A 12372-nucleotide genomic window follows, 5' to 3' on the forward strand; every position below is an offset into this window, starting at 1 on the left:
GATGCTACTTTGCATTACATTATTTTATAATGTAGATTTAGTATCCAATAGCTTAGACCGTTATTATAAATCTTAGTTTCCGCATTATACAGTGTTTAATGTTATAGTATATCAAACCAAGGACTCGCTCGGGTCAGAAATGATTTAGAATGTCAGACACATCCAAAGCATAGACTCGGAGCTTGACAATGAACCTCTAATAAAAAATCGCATGTAAAAATAATATTGTAAAACTACAAACAACAGTGAAAACAATAGTATTGATATACCTTCTTTGTAACGAAAATAACTTGATTAAACTCAACTATTTACAAATGACATAAATACATTTTTTTCAAAACTTAATAATAACATATTAAAATTATTATATCTTAAAATAACTTCATTAAAATTACTAAAGGTTCGATTTCCGCCTCGTAATCCTTTTAAAGAAATGAGATCATAATCAATATATGATCTATATAAATAAAACCCCACTTCACCAAAACGCGTATTCATGACAGTCAGCCCAATCATGTCAAGTTGTCAAATTTGGTTTATATACATACCCCCAACACTATATTCTTTCTTTTTACAACTGGCCTCTCTACTCATAATAATAAAATAATAATAAATATATTATTCCATATTTTTATCCTATTATAACCAACATTCCCTTCATATAATATAGGGATATTTCTTTCATTTTCTCAATCTCAAAACATAAAAAAAAAATATTCATCTTAAAATATTTCTCTTCCTTATTTGAAGAAAATTTCTTTTGCACCTTCTAATACTCATACTAGTTTTCAGAAATTTCTTCTCAACCCTAAAGGCAATTCCTCCTGCTAACTACAACTTCGCACGAAGAGCCTGTTTGAATTGACTTTTTTTAAAAGTGTTTTAAAGCACTTTCGTAGTGTTGGAATATAATTCCTAAGCTACAAGTCCATTCAAACAGGTTCTAAATCCAATTCGTAATGGGTAACTATGTATCATGCACATTATTAGTACAAGGTGGCAACAAACAATCAAGGTCAACTAAGGTCATTTTCCCAAATGGCGAAATTCGGAACGTACATCCACAAATCAAAGCAGCTGAAGTCATGCTGGAAACACCTAATTTCTTTATCGTTAACTCAAGGTCTTTACACATCGGCAAGAGATTTTTCGCGTTAAATGCTGATGAGGATCTTGAAATTGCCAATGTGTATGTTATGTTCCCAATGCAAAAATTGAATTCATTTGTGTCAGCAGCAGATTTAGGTGCATTATTCCTAACTGCTAACACTGTTTCCAAAAAAGTGTCTTTTGGAAGAGCCAAAATCTTGCCAGAATATACAGAGGAACCAAAATTTGATGACAAAATTGATTTGCCAAAGTTGAAATTGGATGATATTGAAGAGTTTTCTACACCACAATTCAAGAAAATGTTGTCAATGTGTAGATCAAAGAAGCCATTGCTTGAAACTATAGTTGAAGAACCTTCGAGATGAAAGATTTGTTCTTATTCTGTGTTGCTCGGACTCTTCAAAAGTACGTGTCAGATCCTTCAAAACACTATATTTTTGAAGAATTTAACTCAAGTATTATATCATTTCAAGTACGGTATTATTTTTAAAGAGTCTGAGCAGCGTAAGTTATTATTCATTCATTCAAGTGGTCTATGAATTTTTAGGATATAGTTTTTTTTGTTTGTGATTGAGATATACACTTCGATGGAAGGAAACGATGTATAAGAAACCTTGTGTTTCTTTTTTTCTTATTTCACAAACAAATTATTGTGGGAAATTTGTATCTTTTGAAATAATAATGGGTTTTACTTTTAATTATTTGTGAAGTTTGCTTAAATTTACTTGTTCTTTAATTAATATAATGTAAACAGATTTTGCGCGTTACCAATCATAGAATATAGTCATAGTTGTATAATTGGAATATTGTTTAGGGATAACAAAATGAAAGTGTCTGTGGCCAACCACTATATCATTTAAATAAAAGTATAATGGAATCTAGCGTATAATTTATATTTTTTTTCAAAATTATATATTGTTAATGATTAATAACACTAAATATTTTTAAATATTTAATATTGCTTTAAAAAGGTCAAATCAAATTATGTTGATTTTTAAAATTAAAAATCAAAGCAATAAATACTGAGTTTTTTCTATTTAATTTGTTTTTTTATTTGTAGTAAATATCCTAGGTGTCTCCAAAAATAGATCGTTCGTGGTTCGATTTGGATCGGTAAAATTAAATTATTCTAGTTGGTTTTTATATTTCTAAAATTAAATCAAACGAAAAAAAATAATTGTCGATTTGATTCAGTTTTTCTGATTTATTCGGTTTGAAAACAAGAATTTTTTGAAGACCTACGTATCTCGACAGACACAAACACCTAGTACATGAACAATCCACAAAAAAAGCTATTGAACCGGCAATAACTTTTTCATGGATTGTTCATTAATTAGATGTTTGTGTCTATCGAGGTACGTACGTCCTCAAAAAAATTATTACTTTCAAATCGAATAGACTAGAAAAACTGAATCAAACCGAATCAAACTGATAGTTATTTTTTCGTTTGATTTGGTTTGATTTTAGAAGTTTAAAAAATCGACTAAATTAATTTGATTTCGATTTTAATCAATAACTAATACAAATCGAACCACGAAAATCCATATTAAAAGATTATTTAGTGCAATTAATCATATTTTAAAGTCAATCCTTCGTACGAAAGAATCAAACATTAACACGAATATTGATCATGTAAATGTTACAGCTTACATGACTTGGGTGTGGACACGAATATCATACAGATTGCACCAAACAATGGTTGCTGAGGAAAAAAGATTGTCCCATATGTCGATCTTTTATTTTGCACCAACAATGCATAGCGTATAGAGATTGTTTTATTATGAAAATCCATTGTATTGAAGTTGTTAATGTAATACACTATACATCTTTGATATATGCAAAGAACAATTTCTTTATGTAGACACTAGTAATGTGATATATTGATGCTTGTATTTCTTAATAATATTTATCGACTAGTTTATTTTCGATTGATTGACCTATATTTAGTTTATGTAGACAATAATATTTATTGTAACAATTAAATTTCAATCCTAACCGATTAGTATTAGATGTATAGATTCTTTAGCATATATCCATTGTTTTGTGTTCTCAGTTAAACTGTGTTGACTTTAAGAGGTTGTTATTATTTGAGCATTCTGTGTCATTCTTGTTACTTTGCACTGATACAAGTATCAAAATAACATTTCAATCAACACGAGGAACATAACAAGGTTTTGAATAACTATGTTCTCCAAAAATTAGATATTTAGATAACTGAATTTAGCTTTTAAAGTGAAAAAAAAAAAAAAATATCACGATCCAAGCTCATGACATGTGTTGTCCACTTGGACTAAACAACCTAATGGTTTGTCTCTTTGGCTTTGATAATATCTGTGACGTCAGACAACCTAAGCCCATGATTCATATTGTTAGCTTTGACCCCATAGAACTCATGAGTGTTTGTTCCTTAAGGTACACCATTATCGAGCCCAAAAGTGTATGTACCATGTGAACTTGTTCTATATGAAAATGTTTAAGAAGATCATCAGTAGCATCAATCATCATAGTACAAATTTTGTAAAGAGAAGATTCACGGTATCATATCATATATTATATTATATATTATTTATTATAAGTGAAAAGCTTCAAAATAAAAGATGAATTATTATTTTCTATACTAATTATAAATTTAATTAAATATCTTAATAAATAATAATATTTTAATTATATGAGGATAACATTAAAAGTCAAGCAACTATAATTTTAAAATATAAAACTTATTAATAATCATATGCATTGAACCGGATAAGCAATAGATGGTTCATCTGCCACTAATTATTATAGTAGCAAATTTCCTCAATTAATTAGAATAGAATCTTTTGACATTCCAATATTTATATTTGTTCATCTATCAATACGTATCATAGCATATTAATATGTAGTAATTTAGAATACAATGTATTCTCAACAAAACTTTTTTTGTGTAATTTTTGTTCTTTTTTTTTTCTTAGGTTTTTTGTAATATTTGCTTAAAGATTTTTTTTGTTCTACAACTTATAATTATGATTGAAAAACTAAAATCCAGGTTTCTGGACAATCAACAGAAAATAAGCTGATTGACAAACAGTATAAGAAATACAAGCATAAACTAAATGTAGATGATATGATAATTTGTTCGTCTCTTAACAATATCTAGGATAGGAAACAAATTGTTCTTGTAGTTATCAAAAATATATATAGTGCGTTACATCCAATACTTTAGAATAACTAAGTTTAATACAACGGAATTTCATAATAAAATAATCTCTATATACTATGTTTTAAGGTCAAAACAGAAGCTCGACACACCGGACAGTCTTTCTTCCTCAGCAACCATTGTTTGATGCAGCTCGTATGCTATTCATGTCCGCACTCAAGTGTCCCAATGGACTCTTCATGCTCAAATTCTGCTTGAGATATGGCACAAATCTTTTTAGCTTCGCAACACGATGAATATTTGTTTTTAAATACCCGAATAATATATAACAACGTCCACTTTCTCCTCCGTATAAGCCTGTTGATCATCAAACAGTTCACTTTCTGGTTGAGAATCATCTGAAGAATTTGGTGATGATCCGTCATAGAAATAGTCTTGTACATGCTGCTGCTTTAAGGCCCTTTCCACTAAATCACGAAGGGTAATTATGGTTTGTAATCCCCTAACGATGGGATGATCATGTTGTCGTCTTCTGGAAGATATATCATAAGGGGATCGCCTACTTCTAAATGTGTCGTTGGTATCAATATGTCGATAGAATCTTTATGTTCCTTCCTTTCATTCTTACAGCAAATGTAGTCACACCACCTCCAGTATTCACCCAATTCTAATCGTTCCATCCTTCGTTACTGCTATCACTTCATGCATAAACAAGTCAACACCAGTACCCTCTTTCACTGTCCAACGAGTGTTGTTAAGATCAAAATAATCCTTACAATCATCACGGCCTGCATGATTGATCAAATAACCAGACGTTTTACAAGTATATGCAGTCTATACAACAGAAAAAATCTGATGGTGTTTTCCATACGCTCTCAGGAACAGGATAAGGCTCAACATATTCTTGTGGAGCAGCTACAAGACATCTATGTCGATGACGTGGCTCACTACCTATAAGCAGTAACTTCTACGCTAAATGTTCATCATCGGCGTAAGAACTGTTAACATTTTATGACATGTAACGATTAAGAAAATCTCGAATCAGAGTACATGAATGTAAAATTGGAGACATGATTTCATCATAATTAATGTTTTTGGTTGAAACAAGTGTTTCTTATGAATTAATAGTATATTGTCCAATAGTCAATGAGATCAAACCACCGATAGGAAACATGTTCTGGCTATCCCCCAATGATTTTGGCAATGTACAGGAATAGCAAAAGCGAAAACAAAATCCCCATTGCAATCTCTGGCTATACCCCCAATCCCTACCTTAACATTATAATCTATGTAGCTCCCATCGGTATTAATCTTGATACTTCCTTGATTCGGCATTGTCCAAAGAACCATCCTGCTAATGGTCTATGGCCTGAGTCTCACAAATTCGGACCCATTGATAGTCTATCTTAAAGCAAATCATTAGTGTTTCTACTTTCTCTCAAGTAGTTTGGTGTTAACAGTAACTAATGTCCTCATTATTGTCGAATTGCAACGGACAGACTCATAGTAGACAACCTCCTCTTTTGCATTCATAGTTGGCATTATATGGCAATGACTCAATTTTGCTATTTAAACGCCATTCAAGGTCAGAAGAAGGGGGCACCCCAAGGGGAAGGTGTGTGATGTCGATAACCTCCTGTAATGTACTATGCTTAGTGTTGCTTCCACAGCTTGAACACATGACCTATAGGTCACATGGAGACAACTTGTTGACTTTACAAATACAAGTATACTTGGTAGAACCGTCACATGAAAGATCTTTAATGAAGCTCGACTTCCTATAACATATTCCCACTAAAAATTATTTTCCACTTCTCAATCAGTTTTCCCATGTCAAGCTACCTAGGGTCTAGGACAGTTGAACTTTTTCCTGCGATGAGGTACTTCACAAGTTCAAAGCTACGCCGTCATACCTCCAATAAGCACCAACATACTAATTATTCGACATTTTACATAACGGAGTTACAACTAGCAGCTATGCTATGGATGCTGCCATAAAACAAGAGGGAAAAATAGAATAGAAACTCACGTATTGGCTGATTAACACTATTTCCCAATATCCTCCCTTGTGATAAATTCTTTGAAAGCATCTTCAATCTGCTTCGTCGTCATTTCTAAACCATAAGAAACAGAACTATATATATATATATATATATATATATATATATATATATATATATATATATATATATATATTACATTCTTTCTCAAAAAATAAATTAGAGTTATACAGAACGTAAAAGCTTCATCACAGCCAAGAACTTAACAATCCTAATCAAGCAACCTTGATTTTCTTTTATCCATAAGTTCTTCAGCTATAAAATCACAATAATAGAGAGAACAAAAAAGTTGAAAACATACTTGAATCGACAATAAGATCGTCAGTTTCCCTCCTCGAATCAACATTATCAACTCCTGCTAGTAAAAATATCCTGTGATTGTATCCTAAAAATCAAATGAAAGTATTTTATACTAATACACATAGAAGGAAAAAAAAAAAAAAGTGCAACAACACTCACTACCTACAACTTTCTAACCTAATCCTGACCTACATTCCTTTTAGGTAACAGATTCAAATTATATAGACAATCATAGCAATGAAGGCTGAGTTATTTGTTCTGACTGGTGCTCGATTCACCATCTAAACTAAAATGATTGTAATTGTAATGAGAATTATAAACAAAAGAAAAAAAGAACTTTGTCAATCACATGGCTAAACCAAATTAGCAAAAACATGAATATGGGGATTCTGATAAAACTACAGATGCAAATTAAGTCTAAACCAAGGAAGTAAAACAGAATCAGAATACATAAATTGAACTGGGTTTTTCTGAATCTCGAATTCGAGAGGAGCCATGTAAATTAAATGTTGATAATATATTAATTGAATCCAGAGGAAACAGGAAATAAAACAAACTCTGAATAGCTTACGAAGTTCGAGAAATCTCATCTGAACGTCACCGCCGTCCGAACGGCCAAAAAAGTACAGAAGCGACCGGAGCATCAGCGCTGACGATGGGCAAAAAAAAAATTGAACCATTTCTCGATTTGTGCGTGTCATCGTTGATGACAGGGCCATGCTAATCTTTCTCTGTATCATTCCAATTTTATTGGATGTCCCCAAGGGGACGAACTCCACTGCTTCGCTACATAGAACTCACGAATTTGTTTCTTGGGCTACACTATCATTGAGCCCAAACTCTCATTGTCTGCGTAATTCTTCATCTTTCTTTGCCTTCATCAAATATTCCTTGAAGAAAATGGGTATCAAAGTGATTCCATTTATTCAGGGTAATCGGTGGCCTTCAACAACCGAAGGTGTTTCAAAAGGTCATTGTGCATATGCAGGAGAGAACCAGTAGAAGAGATTCGTCGTCCCTTTATGTCAAGACTTGTTAGCTAAATCCGAAGAGGAGTTTGGTTTTGATCGCCACGAGTACATTGGCCGATCCAGAATTTTCATTCATGGTTCGAAAAATGAAAGTATAAACAAATAAGTCAACAAATTTTTTTCAAGGAATATGCCCTTGATTTCTTTTGGGATTCAAACCCTGGATCTCACACATAGTTTCAGAGGAATTCACCATTAAGCTATCTCATTTCCTTTGTCATTAGAACGGGTTCAAAATATATATATTCACATAAATACAGAAACTTATCTCTTATATATATATATGGTGTAATTTTTTATCGAGAAGGATTAGGTGAACCCCTGGCTTACCTGTACGTGGATCCGCCTCTAAATGGGTGATCTTACAATACCTTGCAAAGAGGATGTGTTGGTTGATCTTACTTCCAAATTAAGAAGATGATCATCAGTAGCATCGTAGCGCAAATTTTGTAGAATAGTAGGCTTGTAAATGAGAGAGAAAATTCACTGAATAGTTCAAAAATACAAAATTGTTCAGATGATATATTTTAAGAAATACAAGCATAAACTAAACGTAGATGATATGGTAATTTGTGGTCTTTTAACAATATTTAGGACAGAAAATAAATTGTTCTTGTATTTATTAAAAAAATATAGTGTGTTACATCCACTATTTAACAATAACTAATTGTGTCTCACTAAGTTTAATACAACGGAATTTCATAATAAATCAATCTCTTATGCTATGTATTAAGGGTAAAACAGAAGCTCGACACATAGGACGATCTTTCTTCCTCAGCAATCATTGTTTGATGCAGCTTGTATGATATTCATGTCCACAACCAAGTGTCCCAATGGATTCTTCATGCTCAAATTCTGCTTGACATATGGCACAAGTTTCTGTGGATTGTTTACACCATCAGCAACACGATAAATTCTTATTTTAAAATACCTCAATAATATAGCATCCTCTTTCTCCTTCGTGGAAGCCTCTTGATCATCAAACAGTTCACCCTCTTGGTCATCAAACAATAGGCCTTAACACCCTCTAAAATATCAAAAAACAACTAGTGTAAAAAAATGTGACGTTGGTATCTAACATGTTGTCAAAAAGCATATATTTGACATTACCAATAATACAGAGAAGAAAAAAGTTGAAAATATACTTGAATCGACAATAAGATAGTTAGTTTTCCTCCTCGAATCAACATTACCAACTCTTGCTACTAAAAAATCCTGTAATTGTATCCTACATTAACCAGTTCCCAAGTACACTAATCAGCTAATGAGAATATGAATTTAAAGCTACAATTTCCCTGCAATTGCAATAAGATAAAAAAAGTTGATTTGTCGATACGGGGCCATTACACAACCAATATACTTGATGTTTACTTATTTCCACTTTGTAATTTGTTAGAATCAGAAATAAGATTTAAGAACATATTCATCATTTACTGCAATAATTCCATTCAACAAGTGAGTTTCGGAAAGGGTAGAATGTAAACCTTAACTTTGTAGTGTAGAAAAGTTGTTTTAGATAGACCCATGACTCGACAGAAAAGAATTTAAAGCATGGTAGCAAGAAATATGACATCAAAACAACAAGATTCAAACAAAATGAAACAACAGAAAGTAATACACATAGAACCTCTTATTAACCTTCTAACCTAATTCTGACCTCTACACCTTATAGGTACCAAATTAAATTTGTAAACATAGATATAAAAACATATTGGTTATTAGTGAAAGGTTAAATAGTGAATCACCTCATCAGCAATCATAAGGCTGAGTTATTTGTTCTGATAAAAGCTGGATTAGCCATCTAAACTGCAATTATTGTAATTGTAACATGTTGGGATATATACTATTAATCATATGTTAAGAAATAATATTTATTAGAGAATAAATATTTGCTCAATTTCAATAGATCATATACTCATTTATGGTGTATATTTACTTTTATAATAGATTTAGTATGTAGAGTTTTAGCTTATACACAGAGGATTAAATCATCGGTTTTTATAAGTATAATAAAGTTTTTTGGTTCACAATCTAGGATGGAAATTGGACATGCCATCGGGAATGATTGTAGCACAAAATTATATGTAATTTATCCTGATTATGGGAACGGTGTAGTTCCAGCTTCTTGTGCTAATACATTTTGTATGTATTGAACGGGACCGAGTAGAGATAGTTGTTTTAGACTGACTAATAAAAACATATTCTCTAAACTATTAAATGTACTTATATTCTTATTCCTGATATAATTATTATGATCTGTATATATTAGTTATCGTTTCGATTTATTAAAATGTGAGATTCTGAGATGGGTCAATATGCGTGGTAAGTTGGATGATAATAATATAAATTGGTGAAATAATAAGTTAGTTGATGAAATCCATATCTTGTTATAAAGATTGATTAATATGCCTTTTTTGAGACATTTAAAAGTTTTCATCGTGTCAAATCTTACAAGTGGATTTACTAATCTGACACATGAAATAAGTTAAACAGTGCTCTAAAGGAAATTAATCATTAAGTTAAATTCGTCAATAATTTAATTTATTGATTAGTATCTGAAATCTTAATATGGGGAATTACATAAGTGTTTAATGGGGAATTACGAAATATAAATAGAGGAGTGCAATTACAAATTTCTAGTGGAATGATTTGTAATTTAGTATGGTAAGAATAATCAAATTAATAATTTGAAATTACTTCCACAATACGAAGTCTCGATAATTAATTATGTGGTCCCTATAGTGTACATACTTAACTAGTACTCAAAATTCTATTTCTATGGAAAAGGAAGAATAATATAGTCTTTTTTAGTCTTCTAGAAAAACTAGGTTTTCTAATCCTTTTTGGATTAGGAAGAAATCTCTATAAATAGGAATTCTCCTAACCTAGAAAATAGAGGAATTAGTTATCTATTCGATTTGCCTACCAAGTATCGAGAGAGTTCGAATGTGACTTGAAATCGCTGTAGAAGGCCATAGATATTTTATAGATTTGCTTGAAGATTTGTCTATCTTGGGGATTTGCTTGAAGGTTTCATTGGCTCATACTTCAAGAGGTAATTCCTAAATTAAATTTCAGTATGTTTTTGTGTTCTAGCATAAACGGTATTGATTATCTATTATTCATGTGAGTAGTAAAGATCGTAATATGCTTTCGCTGTGCATATAGTTTTCCAACAATGTAACTAACAACAACAACAGAAGTGTAAGTCAATCACATAATTAGCGAAAACATGAATTTGGGGATTCTGGTAAAACTTCAGATGCAAATACTAAATATAGTATACTGGAATCTAGAGTATAATTTATAATTTTTTCAAAATTTAACTAAATACTTTTAGATATTTAATATGCTTTAAAAAAGTCAAATCAAATTATGTTGATTTTTAAAATAAAAAATCAAAGCAATAAAAACATAAGTACATAATGCCTAAAAACATAAAAACATACTAATAGAGCAACAGTGTCTTGGTGGTTTCCGGTGTAGTAGAGGCGGCGGCGGATGGAGAGGTGCGGTGATATTAAAAAATTGTTTGGATTGTATATTGTGATAATAGTACGAAACTTTCAATTGATTACTACATACATTTATATACAGTTTCATTTGGAATCTAATAACAAAGTTTTATTCTATTTGAATTTGTTGTTAGTTGTAGATTAATTAAGGTTGGCAACGCTACCGGTACCGAAATCGGCACGGTATCGGGAACCACAAGCCGGTACCGGTAGTTCCGAATACTTGAAGAAGTACCCGTCCCGGTCCGCTAGCGAACCGGTACCTGACCGGGAGAAACAGGCGACGACTAGTTTTTTTTTAAAAAAATAATTAAAAACAATTAATTATTAAAACTTTTAATATTTTAAAGTTAAAATTTTATACTTTTCAAACTTTTGAGTGTGAAATTTAAAATTTTATAATTATAGTTTGAAAATTTGAATTTAAATTAAAAAATTTATATTCATAGTTTAAAATTTTGAATTTAAATTTAAAATTATATATTTATAGTTTGAAAGTTTAAATTTTACGAGACTTTCAAACTTTAAAGTTTAAAAGCTTAAATTTTTAACTTTAAGAGTTTGAAAATTTAAATTCAAACTATATGTATAATAGTTTAAATTTCACATTTTAAAAGTTTGAAAAAATAAATTTCAAACTTTAAAAGTTTGAAAATTTAATATTCAAACTTTGAAGTTATAAAATTTTAAACTTTAAAAACTATTAAAGTTTAAATTTCACAATAATAAAAATTAAATAGAAGACGATAATAAAAAAATTTAAGGAGAATACTCTATACTTTTATTAATATTAATTGAATAGTACAATTTGATCTACAAAAATATTAGTAGAGTATTAAAGATCTAATCTACAAAGCCACCCTCTAAGAAAGGTTCTGTTTGAGTTAGACATCGAATTATCACACTCATGCTAATAGACAATTACATATTTAAATTTAATAGTTCGTGTTACCATAGAGATCTTTTCTTAAATCATTTAATAATTTTCTAGTAACACAATCGGAAATTGGTTGAATAGATAAATCCTCGATTGCTTCAATGCCGTCGTCAATATAATCTTGCATTATTTCATCAACGTCATTTTCAAATATGGTCGATATTGATTCACGACTTAAATTTCTTCTCTCAACATTAATTCAATCTTTAAATAATACCGATATCTCCAAGCTATTTGCTGCTAATGAATGTCTATGCTCTCTAATTTGAAACTTTGTTGCACT

At 30.7% G+C, this 12372-nt stretch overlaps 1 protein-coding gene, 1 long non-coding RNA gene and 1 other non-coding gene across 3 annotated transcripts; 1 reads left to right on the forward strand and 2 right to left on the reverse strand.

Moving 5' to 3' along the window:
- The first annotated feature begins 959 nt into the window (after positions 1-959).
- Positions 960-1475, forward strand: LOC104646198 (uncharacterized). Its single transcript, XM_010319451.1, has one exon. It carries the CDS (start codon positions 960-962, stop codon positions 1473-1475), a length of 516 nt encoding a protein of 171 aa, XP_010317753.1.
- Positions 1476-4179: 2704 nt separating this feature from the next.
- LOC109119811 (uncharacterized) lies at positions 4180-8118 on the reverse strand. Its single transcript, XR_003245904.2, has 3 exons — positions 7178-8118; positions 6608-6678; positions 4180-6380 (listed from the first exon to the last, which is right to left on the reverse strand). It is a non-coding gene; the product is annotated as an uncharacterized lncRNA (long non-coding RNA).
- LOC112939964 (U6 spliceosomal RNA) lies at positions 7272-7376 on the reverse strand. Its single transcript, XR_003246309.1, has one exon. It is a non-coding gene; the product is annotated as a U6 spliceosomal RNA (small nuclear RNA).
- Positions 8119-12372: the final 4254 nt, after the last annotated feature.

This window comes from Solanum lycopersicum, chromosome 3 (genome assembly GCF_036512215.1).
Source record: "Solanum lycopersicum chromosome 3, SLM_r2.1".
Lineage (NCBI taxonomy): Eukaryota > Viridiplantae > Streptophyta > Magnoliopsida > Solanales > Solanaceae > Solanum > Solanum lycopersicum.